This window comes from Sinocyclocheilus grahami, unplaced genomic scaffold (assembly GCF_001515645.1).
Source record: "Sinocyclocheilus grahami isolate Dianchi unplaced genomic scaffold, SAMN03320097.WGS_v1.1 scaffold1484.1, whole genome shotgun sequence".
NCBI classification, from domain to species: Eukaryota; Metazoa; Chordata; class Actinopteri; order Cypriniformes; family Cyprinidae; genus Sinocyclocheilus; species Sinocyclocheilus grahami.
The window spans coordinates 131,320-151,551 of NW_015506663.1; the positions used below are offsets into that span (position 1 = coordinate 131,320).

The following is a 20,232-nucleotide window of genomic DNA, read 5'->3' on the forward strand; positions in this document are numbered from 1 at the left end:
AATTGGTTTGTTGCCAGCTTTGCTTATCTTCTTTGAGAAAACTAAAGCAGGTATTAGAGCAGGTAAACTATTCATGTACAAGTGAAAAAATCTGTTGTCATTTACTCTAAAGCCAGACTTTAGCCAGTAGTGATGAATGTACAATACTATAAAAAATATTTGTCCATACACACTGATCAGTAGAGACACTGCTAACTAGCAGCATTGTTTAGTAGTCTGAGAGTAGTAGCTGGTTTTAGCTTTTGTGGTAATAGGCTTGTTTTTCCAGTGAATAGTGATGTAACATGGCATTGTTTTTTGTCACAGTGAGTTTTGCCTGCAGCTTTACAGCCAAACAATCTGAGTCTATAATAAACAAGCTCTCATTGAAAGTCTGATTCAATATGTACAGACCATTCATTTGAGCAAACGGTTTACATAATAAAAATAATAAAAAATACTTTTTAGTATGAGCTGTCAAATGAGGATGAGAAACGTTCTCACATGTATCAGTACAGTAGTTGTCATGTTAGTCTGTAAATGAACTGCATTACTATGCTGGAAATGGGCTAATCTGCCATAAATCATCATTTATCATTTATAACACATGACTCACTGAATGAAATATGATTCATGCAGCTGTTGTATAATACTTTGTTAATGGCGTCCGAACGGCTGTCTTTATTGTGAAGTCATACTGCAGTGAGAAGAAATGAAGTTATTCGAGCCATTAGAAGCTGTCTGAATCATCATATTGAAACGTTTACATTGCAAAAACCATGCTTGCATTTGACAGATGCTTTTATTGATAGTGATTTACAGTGCATTCAGGGTATAACCAGACCAGACGGATTCAATGCACCTGTTTTTTGACACAAGCAAAGGGTTATAATGGCTTTAAAGGGATAGCTCACCCAAAAATGAAAATTAAGTCATCATTTACTCACCCTTGTGTTGTTCTAACGCCGTATGCCCTTCTTTCTTTTTCGGACCACGAAAAGAGATTTAAAAAAAAAAGTCCCGTGTGTGCTTGTCCATATAATGGCAGTGTATGGCGATCAAATCAAACTTTTAAAAAAGACGCGAAAGTATCACAGAGTGGTCCCATGCCATTTATTCCAAGTGTTCTGCCGGTATACCATTATGTTTGGTGAGAAACAAACTGAAATGTAACATATTATTCAGTGAATATCCTGACTTGGCCGTTGGTCTCTGTGCACGACTGTGTGTTCGTGAGACTCTATTAGCGCTTGCAGTTCACTCTGACTCACCCAGGAAAAGCACAAGTTGTGAAAAACCAAGATTAATAAAAACGCAAAATGAAATCCAATCCATGTGCTTTCTTCTTTGAGGTAAATCTGTTGTGCTCAACACAACAGAAAGTTCACAATCTTCTGACTGTCATGACAACCGGAGTTCCGGTCCGGAGATATTCAACAAAGTCCCTTTAAGGCAAGTCATGTCACTCGGCCGCCATCTTTGAAACGCCTCTCTGGCATGCAAGTGCAGCTCCTATCGCTTTAAATGGGGAAACATCAAATTCTCCAAAACTGTTCGCCAAGCTTATGATTAAATTTCATATTAGAAATCATAAATGTTGTTTCTTTTGATCAAATAGCGTTAAAAAAGCGTATTTTTCTGGCTAGACCAGCCAGTGCGTATGCACAGAACACCATGATTTAGCATCTGTTTTAATCTGCTTTTCAATCTGTGCAACATAATGCTAAAAAAAAACAACCAGAGGTGGAAAGAGTATGAAAATATTCTACTCAAGTAAAAGTACCATTACATTAATTATATTTTACTTAAGTACAAGTAAAAGTACCAGTCAAAAAATCTACTCAAGTAAAAGTAAAAAGTAGCTTGTTTAAAATTTACTCAGAGTAAAAATTAACAGTGGGAGGGAGGCAAAAATGGGATAGGCCAAGGGTGTCAAACTGAGTTTCTGGAGGGCCACAGTGCTGCACAGTTTAGATATAACCTAATTAAGCACATCTGATCCAGCTAATCTAATCATTTAGGCTTATTTGGAAACTACATGGTGCGTGTTGGAGCAGGGTTGGAACTAAACTCTGCAGGGTTGTGGCCCTCCGGGAACTGAGTTTGACACCCCGGGATAGGCCTATAAATCTCAAACCAGTTGTTTTTAATTAAAGGAATCAGTTATTTAGAATAATAAGACATTTGTGCTGTTACCAGGCAAATTAAATCAGTATCAACAAAATTTTCAAAACGCATCGATTCACTACAGGAGGCCTTTGTTCACCCCCCGGAGCCGTGTGAGGCACTTTTTACTAAGGATGGATGCGCTTTATTTCACTTCTTTTGGCCTGAAGCACTGCAACACCCGCTGACTGCCATTAAACAGCTTTAGAAGATCAAAGTCAAATTTTAATATAACTCCGATTAGATTCATCTGAAAAAAGGAAGTCATATACGCCTAGGATGGCTTGAGGGTGAGTAAATAATGGGCTAATTTTCATTTTTGGGTGAACTAACCCTATAAGCCCAATATATACTTCATCCACCTGCTTTCCACATACAGCAGTGCATGCACAAGGTGACTGGCAATATGCACAGTTGTGTTGTACTGTACATTAGTTGAAGAAGAGTGCAGGGAAAAAGCGATACAAAGCAACACATTAAAACAGAAGAAAAACACAAAGCATATATTTTGCAATCGTTTTAGTTTATTATTTTCTTTGGTTCCAACTTTGCATTAAATGGTGGATTCTCTATTTTTCTTCTTCTGTCCTTCAGAGCGAATGTCCTGTATATGACACGACTCAGTGTTGCCGTCTCATGTCTGGGAGAGTATAAAGTGCTATGCTTCTGTGAATGTGTCGAACTCGCCCACCTGCTTTCATTCGCCGTTTGGGTAAACTTTGAAAGCTATGTGCACATGACACAAAGCGGAGCACAGAAAAAGTAGTATACCCAGGCCTTTAGAAACCACCCTAACAACAGCTAGCAACTAAAAAAACCTTAGAGCCCATAGCAACCGCATTACAACATCCTGGCGTAGTGGCAGTGAGTTCTGCGTACAGTTACTTTTGTAAGCATTATTTTCATAGATCACCTCACCACAGCACAGCACAGCAGCTGATGTTTGGCAGCTTCTTCCCTCACATACATCCCAAGATGCTTTTCTTCACTTATCAGCAACCTCAGAATCATGTGTCCAGCTGCAAACCTTACATACATGGGTTTCCTGCTGGTACGTTCAGGGGCCAGTTGCATAAACTTAGCCTTTATGTTAAGACAGTGTCTTAAGTATGAGTTTGACCAACTAGCAGTAAGCAATAAGTAATCCATCTTATTTTTGGAATTGACTTAGACTAATCTATGCTTTTATGTAAGTGAATTTGAAAAAATTATGAATAGTCTTAAAGAAAAAATTAGATGACTAACTTGTAAGTCCAGTCTAAACCTTTTATGCAACTGGCCCCAGGTCTAGTTTGACACACGAATGTCATGTAATTGTTGGAGTCTCATAGGCTTTGCCCCACACATTGATCTTGCATTGTTACAGTGAACATCATATCCCAGAAGGCTGCTCATGAGCGCCCCCACACGTGTCCTGTAGTCGAGCCCCACAGCGGCCCACTACCCTACAGCATGTGTGGCATTACATCAACAAAGCATGGACTCGGAGGAGGACTTGAGGCCAGAGGGCTTAGATCATTGCATTTTGTTTAATAGCAATGAAATAGGCAGACAAATTGGTTTGTTGCCAGCTTTGCTTATCTTCTTTGAGAAAACTAAAGCAGGTATTAGAGCAGGTAAACTATTCATGTACAAGTGAAAAAATCTGTTGTCATTTACTCTAAAGCCAGACTTTAGCCAGTAGTGATGAATGTACAATACTATAAAAAATATTTGTCCATACACACTGATCAGTAGAGACACTGCTAACTAGCAGCATTGTTTAGTAGTCTGAGAGTAGTAGCTGGTTTTAGCTTTTGTGGTAATAGGCTTGTTTTTCCAGTGAATAGTGATGTAACATGGCATTGTTTTTTGTCACAGTGAGTTTTGCCTGCAGCTTTACAGCCAAACAATCTGAGTCTATAATAAACAAGCTCTCATTGAAAGTCTGATTCAATATGTACAGACCATTCATTTGAGCAAACGGTTTACATAATAAAAATAATAAAAAATACTTTTTAGTATGAGCTGTCAAATGAGGATGAGAAACGTTCTCACATGTATCAGTACAGTAGTTGTCATGTTAGTCTGTAAATGAACTGCATTACTATGCTGGAAATGGGCTAATCTGCCATAAATCATCATTTATCATTTATAACACATGACTCACTGAATGAAATATGATTCATGCAGCTGTTGTATAATACTTTGTTAATGGCGTCCGAACGGCTGTCTTTATTGTGAAGTCATACTGCAGTGAGAAGAAATGAAGTTATTCGAGCCATTAGAAGCTGTCTGAATCATCATATTGAAACGTTTACATTGCAAAAACCATGCTTGCATTTGACAGATGCTTTTATTGATAGTGATTTACAGTGCATTCAGGGTATAACCAGACCAGACGGATTCAATGCACCTGTTTTTTGACACAAGCAAAGGGTTATAATGGCTTTAAAGGGATAGCTCACCCAAAAATGAAAATTAAGTCATCATTTACTCACCCTTGTGTTGTTCTAACGCCGTATGCCCTTCTTTCTTTTTCGGACCACGAAAAGAGATTTAAAAAAAAAAGTCCCGTGTGTGCTTGTCCATATAATGGCAGTGTATGGCGATCAAATCAAACTTTTAAAAAAGACGCGAAAGTATCACAGAGTGGTCCCATGCCATTTATTCCAAGTGTTCTGCCGGTATACCATTATGTTTGGTGAGAAACAAACTGAAATGTAACATATTATTCAGTGAATATCCTGACTTGGCCGTTGGTCTCTGTGCACGACTGTGTGTTCGTGAGACTCTATTAGCGCTTGCAGTTCACTCTGACTCACCCAGGAAAAGCACAAGTTGTGAAAAACCAAGATTAATAAAAACGCAAAATGAAATCCAATCCATGTGCTTTCTTCTTTGAGGTAAATCTGTTGTGCTCAACACAACAGAAAGTTCACAATCTTCTGACTGTCATGACAACCGGAGTTCCGGTCCGGAGATATTCAACAAAGTCCCTTTAAGGCAAGTCATGTCACTCGGCCGCCATCTTTGAAACGCCTCTCTGGCATGCAAGTGCAGCTCCTATCGCTTTAAATGGGGAAACATCAAATTCTCCAAAACTGTTCGCCAAGCTTATGATTAAATTTCATATTAGAAATCATAAATGTTGTTTCTTTTGATCAAATAGCGTTAAAAAAGCGTATTTTTCTGGCTAGACCAGCCAGTGCGTATGCACAGAACACCATGATTTAGCATCTGTTTTAATCTGCTTTTCAATCTGTGCAACATAATGCTAAAAAAAAACAACCAGAGGTGGAAAGAGTATGAAAATATTCTACTCAAGTAAAAGAACCATTACATTAATTATATTTTACTTAAGTACAAGTAAAAGTACCAGTCAAAAAATCTACTCAAGTAAAAGTAAAAAGTAGCTTGTTTAAAATTTACTCAGAGTAAAAATTAACAGTGGGAGGGAGGCAAAAATGGGATAGGCCAAGGGTGTCAAACTGAGTTTCTGGAGGGCCACAGTGCTGCACAGTTTAGATATAACCTAATTAAGCACATCTGATCCAGCTAATCTAATCATTTAGGCTTATTTGGAAACTACATGGTGCGTGTTGGAGCAGGGTTGGAACTAAACTCTGCAGGGTTGTGGCCCTCCGGGAACTGAGTTTGACACCCCGGGATAGGCCTATAAATCTCAAACCAGTTGTTTTTAATTAAAGGAATCAGTTATTTAGAATAATAAGACATTTGTGCTGTTACCAGGCAAATTAAATCAGTATCAACAAAATTACACACTGTTTAATCAGGACATGAATGCATTTAACCTGCAGTTACAAATGCAGAAATAATGTTTTGATATATAAGACATAAAATGTTGAATACTCATTTGAAATTATATATATAAAAAAAAAAAAAAAAAAAATAAAAAAATACTTTAAATATGAAATTAAAACCGCCAGTAGGTGTCAGCAAGTCACTGTTAATAAGTGAGTCATTTAGTTTGAACCAAGTCATTTAAACGGTTGATTCATTCAGGAACGAAACACCGCCATTGCTCAGAGACGCAGAACTGTGCTATATGCTGGCTGTGTTTGGAATCATTTTTGTTGTCAAAATAGAGCAAAAACAGGCAATATGGTGTCTAAAAGTCTCTTATTTAACTTCTTGTTTATTGAACTGTTGTAAAAAAAAATCTATATCCATGTTGATTTTTGGAGGAAAAAATGGCACTCTTCGCGTGATATTGATTTACTATATGAAATTATATAAATATATACATTTTCTGCCCCTGTATCTTCAATTTTGTGATCATTCTAAATGCATTTTAACAGACTGAATCACGCAGTGAAAGAACGCACTCTAAATGTGCGCGCACTAGTCTAATCTACTAGACTTCACGGCACTCTGTAGGAGTGTTTTATTTGTTTTTTGGCAAAATACTGATAATGGCAAATCGCACATCGTTAAAACAACAATTAGGATATTATCGCAGACGATATATATCGCACACCCTGCACCACTGTCTTTTTGGCTAATTTGTGCAAAACCTTTTGCTAAACTGTTAAAGCTTCATTTTAACCACCAATGCAACGATGCACGTATTTACCTTAACTCTACATGCTTGCGAAGGGTTGATGTCGAGATTTTATAAGCTGCTAGTTTGGTGCTATATACACTGCATATTAGAGCATAAATATGGCCAGGGGTTCAACTTCAGCAGAATATGACGGGGTTTCGTTTTCAGCTGGGTCTGCACCACTAACGCCTATCTTGTCCGTCTCCATCTTTCTTGTGATTTTAGCGCCATTATTTAGTTTGTTAGTTCTAGTTTGTTAGTATAGTTTGTTCTCCTGCCCATTATTTACTGCAGTAGTTTCCAGGGAGCTATTTTTTTTTAATACTCTGTAATTAATGTGTTTTAAAATGTAGCGAAGTACAATACTTCAATGAAAATATATTTAAGTAAAAGTACAATTACAGTTTTGAAAAATTACTTTAAAAAGTAGAAGTACACAAAAAAGCTACTCAATTACAGTAACGCGAGTAAATGTAATTCATTACTTTTCACCTCTGTATACAACTAAAAATGTTGAGTAAAAAATGAGACCACACCAAGAGACCATTCCATTGCAGTGTCTGTCGAATTGCAACACAGGAACTCCTCATTCTGCTTAATGAAGTACTGATTAGGTGATCACCTCAAGCAAATCTGATTTAATGAGGAAAAGTATAAAAACCACTGCTGTGGTCATTATTATCCTCTTGCAATAGAACCAGCTGGATGGCAAAAACTGTCCTAGTAGAACCTCAAAATTAATTGGAATCAAATAATAACTACTGACCATGCCAAAAGAGCTGAAAAGAGAAGTTTGAGGGAGGAAAATAAGGGTTAAATTCTGGCTTTACTGGCAGAGGGATACAATGAGCGTCAGGTTGCTTCCATCCTTAAAATTTCACAGACATCAGTTCATAAGAACAAAGTCAAGCTGCAGACATTTGGGACAACAAAGCTACAGACCAGCAGAGGATGAAAACGACTCTCCACTGACCGTGATGACTGCCAACTCATTCGAATATCAACAACCGTAGGACGACATCAAGTGACCTACAAAAGGAATGGCAATCGGCAGCTGGGGTGAAGCACACAGCGAGGATGCTTTGAAAAAAGCCCTTGATCAATGAGAAGCAAAGAAGAACCAGGCTGAGGTTTGCAGAAGAGCATAAGGACTGGACCGTAGAGGACTGGAGTGAGGTCATCTTCTCTAATAAGTCCAATTTTCAGCTTTGCCCAACACCTGGTTGTCTAATGCTCATATGGAGACCTGGAGAGGCCTACAAGCCACCCACTATGAAATCTGTTATGGCTGGAATCTGGCACATTTGTTTTTGTGACGGGCACATGAATCAAGCCACGTAGAAGGTTGTCCTAGATGAAAACGTACTTCCTTCTGCTCTGACAATGTTACAATGTTCCCCAGCTCTGAGGATTGGTTTCTCCAGCAGGACAATGATCTGTGACACACAGACAAGTCAATCAAGGTGTGGATGAAGGAGCACCAGATCAAGACCCTGTCATGGCCAGCCCAATCTGTGACAATCAAAAACAAGATGTTTATTTTGAATTTGGGAGAAATGTTGTCAGTAGGTTATAGAATGAAACAAAAATGTTAATTTTACTCAAACGCATACTAAAACCAGAGAAACTGATCATTTTGCAGTGGTCTCTTAAATTGTTCCAGACCATATATATTTGTAGATACTTTAGTGCATTTTACACACTCAGAAAAAAATGCTGGCAATTCCCTCAAATTGACCATCTTTACCCCTAAAGGGTGCATAGTAGTACAACAAGAGTACATATTACTACCTTAAGGGTACATATTGCTACTGTTAGGTGCTAATATGCACCCTTCCGGGGTAAAGAAGGTACAAAGGTGTCCTGCCCCAGTGACAAGCTGTTAGTACTCCTAAAGGTAAAATTTTTCTTTTTCTGACAGCAAATTAACAATTCCATACTAAATGCTAAATGTTTCATTATACAAATCAGTATAAATGACAATAAAATTGGTGGTAGTATATCAATAGCAAATACCCATAGGTAAATGTAACAGATCTCTAGTAGTGCGGCTTCTGAACTACATGTGCAGATTCATGGAATTATATAGCAAGAGGAGATGAGTCCCGTGGGGCAGCTTGGACAGCATCTTTAATATTTCATGTGTTTTTTTTTCAGATCTGTGTGCATGCTTTGACACGTTACATGAGGCAGAGAGCACAGATGAGTTTGCATAGTCAGCCCTTCTGGATTAATACATCGGTCTTCAGACGCCCCGTCATGCTTTCCCCTCTCATGTATTCTCACCAATGGAAAATGTTTGCAGTTCTTCTAGTGGTTGTAGTGCATTTTACACACTCAGAAAAAAATGCTGGCAATTCCCTCAAATTGACCATCTTTACCCCTAAAGGGTGCATAGTAGTACCACAAGAGTACATATTACTACCTTAAGGGTACATATTGCTACTGTTAGGTGCTAATATGCACCCTTCCGGGGTAAAGAAGTTACAAAGGTGTCCTGCCCCAGTGACAAGCTGTTAGTACTCCTAAAGGTACAATTTTTCTTTTTCTGACAGCAAATTAACAATTCCATACTAAATGCTAAATGTTTCATTATACAAATCAGTATAAATGACAATAAAATTGGTAGTAGTATATCAATAGCAAATACCCATAGGTAAATGTAACAGATCTCTAGTAGTGCGGCTTCTGAACTACATGTGCAGATTCATGGAATTATATAGCAAGAGGAGATGAGTCCCGTGGGGCAGCTTGGACAGCATCTTTAATATTTCATGTGTTTTTTTTCAGATCTGTGTGCATGCTTTGACACGTTATATGAGGCAGAGAGCACAGATGAGTTTGCATAGTCAGCCCTTCTGGATTAATACATCGGTCTTCAGACGTCCCGTCATGCTTTCCCCTCTCATGTATTCTCACCAATGGAAAATGTTTGCAGTTCTTCTAGTGGTTAGAACAATTGACAGATGATTATTGACATGTCCTGCCCATTTACTAAAAAAACACTAGCTTCATTAACCCAAGAGACTGGGTTTTTACTCATTTCACTGCATTACCAGTATCGGCCAGGAAAGTGTCTTAGATGCTTGTGTACTGTCCCAAATCAAAAGAGCCCACCTGAAGTCTCAGCAGAGCACACTTCACAGAATGTCCCACAATGCAATTCAGGCCAACTTGATCTATTTCCAGTGTGACAAATGAACCAGTAGTCGTGATGCATTCCATTTCGGAACCATGACCTGAGGGGGCATTCCGGTGAAACATTCCTACTGGGAACTCCGAGATTCAGACTTCTGAGTACAAATGGAACACACCATAACATCTTAAAAAGTAACAACAATTCTCTTTTGCTATTTGATCAGGTTTCCAAAAGACATTTTAAATATATGAATGTTTACCCATTTTACTCAATGAAATATGCATGACAACAGCACAACACTCACATTCAGTGTAATGAACTGTAGGATACTGCAGTTTGAAACATCTACAGTATCTTTACATTAGTCCACGGTAGGTTTCCATAGTAGGCATTAAAAATCGCAACTGCAAGTTTATATCTCACAATTCTCAGTCACTTCTCTGATAAATGAGATAAAGATAAAGTAACTTTATTTTTTTTTTAATTTATCTTGTGGTGGGAAACAAGCTTCCATAATCTACTGATTCACTTACTATTTGAAAATAAATAAATAAATAAAAATAGAAAAAAATGACAACTGTAGACCCTCTAGACCAGGGGTGCCCGTGCCTGGGTCCTGGAGATCTACCTTCCTGCAGAGTTCCGTTCCAACCCTTATCAAACACACCTGTCTGTAATTATCAAGTGCTCCTTCAGATCCTAATTAGTTGGTTCAGGTGTGTTTGATCAGGGTTGGAGCTAAACTCTGCAGGAAGGTAGATCTCCAGGAACAGGGTTGGGCACCCCTGCTCTAGACAGTCTATACACTGTATACTATATAGCCATAGTGATGCTTGCCTTAGCAAACAGCAGTGATGAGTGTGCTATGGCCGCGTCAGTCAATACGAGATGGTAAATATGATAACTTTTCAGGTCATCGAAAAACAAAAGGAGACATTCAGATGAACTGTACTGGTAATTTTTGCCATGCAGCTCAATTAGTGTGTACAGTATGAACTACTGTTACAATGCTCTTATGGTGTTTTGTGTCCGTTCTGAAGCTTCGGTCCTCGTGCATCATAAGTGAATGGAAAAGAGCGGCCAGCACATTATTCAAAATTTCTGTTTTACAGAAGAGCAAAAATCATGTGGGTTTGAGTGATTTTTGAGTGAACTATCCCTTTAAGACGTGGCTGATTCCTCTAATCAAAGATGTTGCAGCACCGCTGTAGTTTATGTGGATGTTGCTCAGGACCTACATTCATAAATGTTAATGCTGAAAGGATTTTTAATTACTTGTACACAAAAATATCATCTGTTCTTCCCATTTACTTTACTGATGAAAATTCAGTAAAGTTTTCAGCCGTGTTTTAGATGCAGTTCGCATGTCGAATGGAATTGATTTTTCTGGCAAACCCGAGAGACATTTTGCCCCCTCATAACACTGTGAGTGTCCTCCCACGCAGCCCCTATCTGCAAAGCAAAGGTGACATCCTCTGTGGTAGATCAATGTGCACCGTCAGCACGTAATGGAGCCCCGGGGACTCGCAGCGGTGGATCGCACATGGTGGACCTGCAGACGTGACATCTGAGAGGGCTTCCACTGAGCGCAGCCACCAGAGGTCCCCTTCCAGAGAGACTGAGGGCAGCGGGGAGTCTTGTGTGTGGCCAGGAAGTGACATGTTATCTGCTCTCTCTGAAACTGAACCCACCCGTCGCATTAAAGGGCAGCACGCCATTGCTCCGCTCTCAATTCATCATTGGTGTGATGCTCCTCAGCTCATTCATGTGTGCGTCTTTACGCATTTCCATTCATTCCTTCTCTAGATGCTTTTCTATATAAAACTTAAAAAGAATGTTTGTCACAAAAGACCAACTATTTTGAATTCTGTGGCCGTCTTGCCGTCCATGCAGTCTGTATGTTTTAAGATGCAGTCATCTTCATCTAAACAATGTGTTAAAGGTGGGGTAAGTGATTTCTGGTAGCCAATGTTGACATTTGAAATCACCAAAACAAACACGCCCCTACCCCAAAAGGGTCTCGCCCCTATTTTGATAGCTCCACCCCACACATACGTACGCAACTCAGGCAACGATTAGTTCTGTGAAACAAAGCAAAACCAATGTTACACCGTGTCTACACCAGACGCGAGCGGCGCGGCACGACAAAATACTACACCATAGATATATATACATATCTATGGCCTACACTGGATGCGGCGCGGCACGACACGACAAATCCTCGACAGAAAACTGCTGCTGCGTTCTATTCATGACGTATTGACACAAATTTCAAATAGTTTTCAACGGTCGCGTTGTCGCATCCAGTGTACTAGACAGACTTTAGCTGTTGCGGCGCAGACACGGTGTTACTCACCTATCGAGAAGAAACAAAGCAACCTCGTCGTCCAATCGCAGGCCTTCCGCTCCATGAGTTCTCTCCAGTGCTGGAAATCTGTTTCGATATTTACATGGGTCCTACTTCTTGCCTTAAAGGAACATTTCACTATTTTTGAAAATAGGCTCATTTTCCAACTCCCCTACAGTTAAACAGTTGAGTTTTCGAATCCATTCAGCCGATCTCCAGGTCTGGCGGTAGCACTTTTAGCTGCAGCTTAGCATAGAATCTGATTAGACTGTTAGCATCCTATGGCTAGGAACTCTACTCTCATTCCGGCGTAATAATTAAGGACCCGGAGATCTGCTGAATGGATTCGAAAAACTCTGAGGGAGTAGGAAAATGAGCCTATTTTCCAAAATAGTGGAGTGTTCCTTTAAGTCTTCTTTTGTTCTGTAGACGTTTTCTTCTTTTGTTTTTTCTCCGCTATCTCTATCTTTCTGTTGCTCGGCTCGGCTAATGTCCGTCCCATGCACTGAACGCTCTCTCCTCCCCATCATGAGTAGACACGCCCCTTACTGCTGATTGGCTACAAGTTTGTTTTGCTACTCGGCCCATTTATTAATTGATAATCTGTCCCTGTAATCATGATTTGTGTGAAAAGGAACAAAAGTTATTGGTGTTTTAAACTGCAGTGAGTTGTATGTTTTAGTAAGTTTTTGGAGTTTTGCAGAAATGTAGAGGCACGTTTTTCCAGTGAGCCTTAGCTGCGATTACAGCGAAGGAGTGCTATAGCTTTTAAGCTTTAACATTGGCACAAATCATCATAAAAGTAGCATGAATGTGCTTCTTATGGCTCATGCGGTATGTTCCATGTCTGTATAATCCAAGCTGTCGCATGTCAACATTCATTGTAATTGCATGACATGCAGTGGTCAGTACAGTTCTCAAAATTTTAATGATTTTTGGGTGAACCGTTCCCTCCGTGTTTAGGCAGGAAGTGAAAGGAGCAGAATGTTCTAGTTTCTGTATGCTGACAGTGCAGTATTGAAGTTTTAGCAGGGATGGCTGTGCTCTGTCTGATACCACGCTCCCCTCTCCACTCATCATTACCACCATCATTAATGTCTTTCCTCATTTCACATGGTGCAGGCGAGTCCTCACCGCCTCGCCCCTTCTGCAGATCAGCAGGGAATGATGATGCTCCGGCTCTCTTGAGTAGTTTATACTGCAGTTACAGTAGGAGGCAGAGCTTTAAAAAGGACCTTTGAAGTTGCTATCCAACACTAGACGTCCAACTCAATGTATCACCAAACCCAACTGCCCTTCTCAATATAATGATCATGTCAGTTACACATCCATATTATGTTCGTCTTATATCGGGAACATTGCCATTAGTCGTAGGTGAATATACTGTAAGCTTGACATCAGCAAAGCTGGCTTAAGTCCATAGGTGAACGACCAGCTAATATTGGGAAACTAGGTTAAAATTAAAACTTCAAGCTACAAGCAACTCATCTACAGCCAAGCTACGGTTTTGAAAAAAAGCTACACTAACATTGAAGCTATTATGTATGTATAACTGATGATTTTTCAAATGCATTCTTTTGTATCTTATTACATTTTATTAATTAATTAATTCATTCATTTATAAAATCAAATAAATATTTAATGAATAAATAAATAAATAGTACTGTTAACACCAGCATTATTATTATTATTAAAATGCCCGAACAAACCACTTGACTATGAATTGCAGAAATTTTAGGCAAGCACACTTGATATTGCCTTGTTTTGCTTGGCTGTAAAACTGTGTGAGCAATAAAATGTGACAAAACTAGCATTGCGTAATGTTAAAGCACTACTCACCGGAAAATGTAGCTTATTACTTTGAGCTACAGTCACATTCACATTACTGACGTATACAGTTAAAAGAGTGGTGTTGCCCAACACTGAAAAGTGCACAGACATCATACTATCAGTATACAGACTGATGTAACATGTTAGAGGAGTGTTTAAACTAAAAATTACATCTTCCTGTTCATTTACAACAATTAAATGGGTATCATTAAATAATTACAGGTCTACATTAATAATGAAAATGTCTGCACTTCCTCAGATTGCTCTAGCATGTCAACTATTATATTACTCATTTGAGGATGGCTTAGGAAAGAGCAGATACTGAGAAAGAGATACTGGTCAAAGAGAGGACCCGAAAAGCACAGAGTGCTCCGATAGAGCTTAGTCAGGCTAGCACCATATTTCATTTTTGAAAGGAATGAAAAAAATGCTTTGAAGGACAGAGGTACAGTGTGTTCAGCTGACAAAACATCCTTCCAAAGAACTTTCAGTACACAAAATCTCTATGAAACTTTTTTGAAAATCAGATGTGATCAAGTCTATCTCGCACAGCCATTTTTTTCATCTGTGCACAATTCAATGCTGTCGATCCTGCAAAGCTCTGTAGTTGGAAGGATGCTACTGTAAATAAATTTCTTGTTCAGATGACTTCCTAAAGGTCTGAAGTTTCAACTTGTAACTTGTTTTGTGCCGTGTTTACATTTTGAACGCTTCATTTGTCTCTGTCAGTCTTTTTCTTTACTTTCATAAATCAAAGCGTAATTACACTCGGAGTGCAGGTGCTCTTTGGGATGGTTTGCCACCTCATTTACAGTGATAGCATCTTCTGGTGATAGTGATATCTTCCTGAAAGCATTGTTGAAATATTGCACATGTAGTTGTAGTCCTGTTGGATAGTCTGTTCAAATTATGCACAGTGTTGTTTCACAGTGATGATGTGAGAGGATCTGTCACAGCATCCAGATAGAAGCAGCTGCACATGTATTATTACCTGCAGTAACCTTCTGGAGGACTTCATTATGCCTCCCTGAGAGCCGTTACGTTAACCATCATTGGCACAGCTGGTGGAGCTGGTGTTGGCAACAGCAGTGGATATTGATCAGTCCTGAAGGCCCATGGAAAGCAGGCCCATCCCAGATTATACAGGGCCACTCGTTCCCACCATGATTTCAGCGAGAAACATGTCTTGCTTGGCAAAATCACAGTCCACTGATTCTGACAGATTTGTCAGCATGGCGAGGTTTTACTAATAAATGTTTGGACAGAAATGATACATTCATAGAGGTGCTGTGTCAGGACTGATGCGATGAGCCATTCACTCTTAAACACATCTAGCTGGAGTCTGGAAATACAGGCAGAGTGTTCTGACTAACAGTTAATTTTATGTTAATTTGTTTCTGACAAAGAGATTCTCAGAGAAAAATGCAAATGTTTCTCCTTAGAAATGGTATTGATTGTCTGTCCCAGCTGTTAAGTCTTTCAGATCGATTGAGTCAATAATTGTATGTCTGCTGGTGAATTATGGCTGGGTCAGGTTGGTTTAGGTTGTGTTAGCTTTTCACACCAACAATATGTAGCAGGTATACAGCTGGTTTGAGCAGTGCTGGGAAACTATTTTATTAACTGTATAAACTATATTTACTGTAATTATATACTTTGAAACTGTCTAAACTGTACATAAAGATAATTTGTGTTTTTCTGAAAAAGCAGTACAGGTTACTAACCAAAAGAAGCAAATTGAAGCGATTAAAGAGCTATCAAATCCATTAATCTTCATATACAAGATGATACTTTTCAATTGTGCAGTTAGAGCATTCATTAAAACATATCACTCCGGGTGACATTACACTGAATTTTGTTTCATGATAACAAGACAGAGGGGCTGAACTCATTTATTTAGAAGAGCACATATGATCATATAGCATCAGTGCGCTCTGCGGTAAAGCTGTCGGCACAACATGATTCAAAATGCAGTAATGTAGTGTTTTGTCATGCTACACCGTTACTGGAAAAGTGACACTATTTTGAAAACCACTGAGCTACTGTTACACTGCTAAAAATTTAGCAAGTAACGTCACTACCTTCAGATCATTACTCCCCAGCAATGCTTATAAATGCTGCAGTTTGCAGTGCACTTAACAACTATTTGTGACTTTGTGTGATTTCACATACCAAAAGTGATAAATGTGAGAACTGCCCTACAGGATGTAGCAGCACTAGTTAGCTGGTATTCAAATGGTGCTCTATGCAGCACAAATGCATTCGCATGGATGAATTATATAATCCTTTACCATCGCTAGCTCCCCTCCAGCTAACCTTGCTGCAGTGTGGGATGCATTGCCCGGATTTCTTCATAGCGTCAAGCTCTTTGATGCGCTCCGCAGTCTCGTTCAGTTCACACGAGCAATGTAAACACTCACATGTCCCTTCAGTATTTACATGGCTCTGTATTTAGTCAGAGAGCATTCAAAGCGCAGCATGCAGCAGCTATGCATGTGACAGCGCTGCCATATGACGAGGAGAATCACAGGAATAGATGGACACCCCCCACCTCTGTGTGCAAGTGAAACGCAGTTGACGACACAATGCCGCTTGCCGTGCTTTCCTAGTGCCTCTCACTTTTGTGCTGCTCGCACCTATGAGAAACACTCATGCTTATCTCTCCTCTCTCTCTCTCGCCCTCCCTCCCCTTCTCTCCTCCACACTCTCTCTCTCTCTCGTTCCCTCTTCCTCTGTGTCTCTCTCTGTCTCTGAAGGAGTAATGGAGCGGATCACCATGTAGACAGCAGCCGACGGGAAGCAGGTAGAATGGGAAACCACATATGGAGAGCCGCCGGTCTGCAGCCGTGGTGAGCGCAGACGTCCTCAGGACCTCAGCCGGGATCTCGTGGATGGCTGTCGCGTCCCCGCTCGAGTAACGCAGAGGAGCCTCTCTTCAACTGCAGACAGCGGTCAGGATCAGTTTTTTTCTTCATCCTCCCTCTCTTACCTTCTATTCTCTCCTGCATTGCTCTCGTTTTTTTTAGACACCTGTTATCCGGCCGCACCAGGGACTCCTTCTCTGCCCGTGTGGCATTTTCTCCATTTCTCTCATCCGCTTTCAAGAAAAGCTACCAAGCAATACTCAGCCACCATGGGGGACATGACAAATAGCGATTTTTACACCAAGAACCAAAGCAACGACAGCAACCATGCAGGGGGATTTGGATGCTCGCTCATGGAGCTGCGTTCCCTCATGGAGCTCAGAGGAACGGAGGCAGTGGTCAAAATTCAGGAGGACTATGGAGGTGTCGAGGGACTGTGCCAGAGGCTGAAAACCTCGCCGACAGAGGGTGAGTGTGCGCTGTCTTATGCCGTCGCACGCGCTAAACACAATCGCACTGCATACGGATGGCTGTCGCGTCCCCGCTCGAGTAACGCAGAGGAGCCTCTCTTCAACTGCAGACAGCGGTCAGGATCAGTTTTTTTCTTCATCTCTATTCTCTCCTGCATTGCTCTCGTTTTTTTTAGACACCTGTTATCCGGCCGCACCAGGGACTCCTTCTCTGCCCGTGTGGCATTTTCTCCATTTCTCTCATCCGCTTTCAAGAAAAGCTACCAAGCAATACTCAGCCACCATGGGGGACATGACAAATAGCGATTTTTACACCAAGAACCAAAGCAACGACAGCAACCATGCAGGGGGATTTGGATGCTCGCTCATGGAGCTGCGTTCCCTCATGGAGCTCAGAGGAACGGAGGCAGTGGTCAAAATTCAGGAGGACTATGGAGGTGTCGAGGGACTGTGCCAGAGGCTGAAAACCTCACCGACAGAGGGTGAGTGTGCGCTGTCTTATGCCGTCGCACGCGCTAAACACAATTGCACTGCATAAGCTCGCACTCATACAGTGACACTCTTTCAAATGATAATCATTTCCATTCCTGTATGCTGTTCTTCCCCCTTAAACATGCTGCTGATGCTGGTTGCCTGTCTTGCGGAATTATTAACTAGGATGTGTCTCCCAGGCAACAGCACAGGGGTCAAACTAAATGTGCTACTTTGTACAATGATAGTGTTGCTGGGTAGAAGAAGGCATGCATGCTTCTCCATATGGTTTTAATTACAGATGCAATGACTACAGGATCCATTCTTGCGCATTTTCTCGCATCGAAAAACTGTGCCAGAGGCTGAAAACCTCGCCGACAGAGGGTGAGTGTGCGCTGTCTTATGCCGTCGCACGCGCTAAACACAATCGCACTGCATAAGCTCGCACTCATACAGTGACACTCTTTCAAATGATAATCATTTCCATTCCTGTATGCTGTTCTTCCCCCTTAAACATGCTGCTGATGCTGGTTGGCTGTCTTGCGGAATTATTAACTAGGATGTGTCTCCCAGGCAACAGCACAGGGGTCAACTAAATTTGCTACTTTGTACAATGATAGCATTGCTGGGTAGAAGAAGCCATGCATATATACAATTTTAATTTCAAATAATCTCTCGGCAATGACTGCAGGATCCATTCTAGAGCATTTTCTTGCATAGAAAATCAGTCGCATGACCTTTAGAGCAGAAAGGAGCTTGCGAGCATCCATTGGAAAAATTGTGTGATTGGCATCTTCATTGTGTCATGATTTGTCATGGTCTGACAGTGGTGTGACTGTGCTATCCAATGCATGCACCATTTGATCTTCTCCTGTTAGATGTGTCGTCATTTAAAACAGCTGTGTGTGATATAGGTGTAGGAGTAGATAGCTTGTTATGAATGTAATGCAACCATATTGTGAATTTTTGTTTTAGATTAAAACAAAATGACAATCCATATAAACTGACCTGCAGTAAATGTGTTACCCGCGACAGCACTAGATTGATAGATCTGTCAGCCTGGATGACAGCATAATCTTGCCTTTTCTGCAAACTATGTGTTTGGTATGAGTGTTAGGAACATGTTTAGGAGCATGCTGTTGCTCTGCTCTGCTGGAGTGGCTTGTGCTGACACCCCAAGTGTGACATGATAATGAAGACAAATGGTCACATCTAGTCTTGTTAATAAGATGAGCAGTTATGCCTTCTCTCTCAGGATGCAGTCACCACTACCCAGCAATGACCATACACCATCTTCTAATATTACTAAATTTGCTACTTTGTACAATGATAGCATTGCTGGGTAGAAGAAGCCATGCATATATACAATTTTCATTTCAAATAATCTCTCGGCAATGACTGCAGGATCCATTCTAGAGCATTTTCTTGCATAGAAAATCAGTCGCATGACCTTTAGAGCAGAAAGGAGCTTGCGAGCATCCATTGGAAAAATGGTGTGATTGGCATCTTCATTGTGTCATGATTTGTCATGGTCTGACAGTGGTGTGACTGTGCTATCCAATGCATGCACCATTTGATCTTCTCCTGTTAGATGTGTCGTCATTTAAAACAGCTGTGTGTGATATAGGTGTAGGAGTAGATAGCTTGTTATGAATGTAATGCAACCATATTGTGAATTCAAATGCCTTTTGTTTTAGATTAAAACAAAATGACAATCCATATAAACTGACCTGCAGTAAATGTGTTACCCGCGACAGCACTAGATTGATAGATCTGTCAGCCTGGATGACAGCATAATCTTGCCTTTTCTGCAAACTATGTGTTTGGTATGAGTGTTAGGAACATGTTTAGGAGCATGCTGTTGCTCTGCTCTGCTGGAGTGGCTTGTGCTGACACCCCAAGTGTGACATGATAATGAAGACAAATGGTCACATCTAGTCTTGTTAATAAGATGAGCAGTTATGCCTTCTCTCTCAGGATGCAGTCACCACTACCCAGCAATGACCATACACCATCTTCTAATATTCTTTCTTCCATTTTTCACTAGTTCAGCCCATTTTAAGTCAACCTATGAGGCACTAACATAAGAAAGATGTTTTAGAAAGGCACAGACAATGTTTAGCAGCTTGAACTACTCAGACATACTGTCCGCATATCTAAAAATGGCATATCTACATCTTTATAGTGAACCAGAGGAAGCTTAAAGGCAAGAATTTGTTAAAACCTTTAATAGGGTCTACTTGTGTCCCAGTTTTATGACTTCTACCAACTACCCATGCATTACCTAAAGAAAACAATCCAAACTGTTCAGTGAACAAGAATGGCATGCCATGTTAGAGAAAGCAGGACATGCCAGTTAGCCAGGTCTCCACCAACCGATTTACCAGCCCTAACAATGTTGACATCGGCCCCTTCGGCTG

General features: G+C 40.4%; 1 protein-coding gene across 6 annotated transcripts in view; it reads left to right on the top strand.

The window, feature by feature from the left end:
* The first annotated feature begins 16,791 nt into the window (after nt 1–16,791).
* LOC107570616 (plasma membrane calcium-transporting ATPase 2-like) overlaps nt 16,792–20,232 on the top strand; it is a 60,314-nt gene continuing 56,873 nt past the window's right edge. For 5 of the 6 annotated variants that reach the window (XM_016256861.1, XM_016256862.1, XM_016256866.1 and 2 more), the window contains exon 1: nt 17,544–17,823. In XM_016256861.1, coding sequence (XP_016112347.1) covers nt 17,625–17,823 — 199 coding nt within the window. In that variant the 5' untranslated portion in view covers nt 17,544–17,624. Of the gene's footprint in view, nt 17,340–17,543; nt 17,824–20,232 lie in introns of those variants that run through there. The other variant, XM_016256867.1, reaches the window with a different exon arrangement.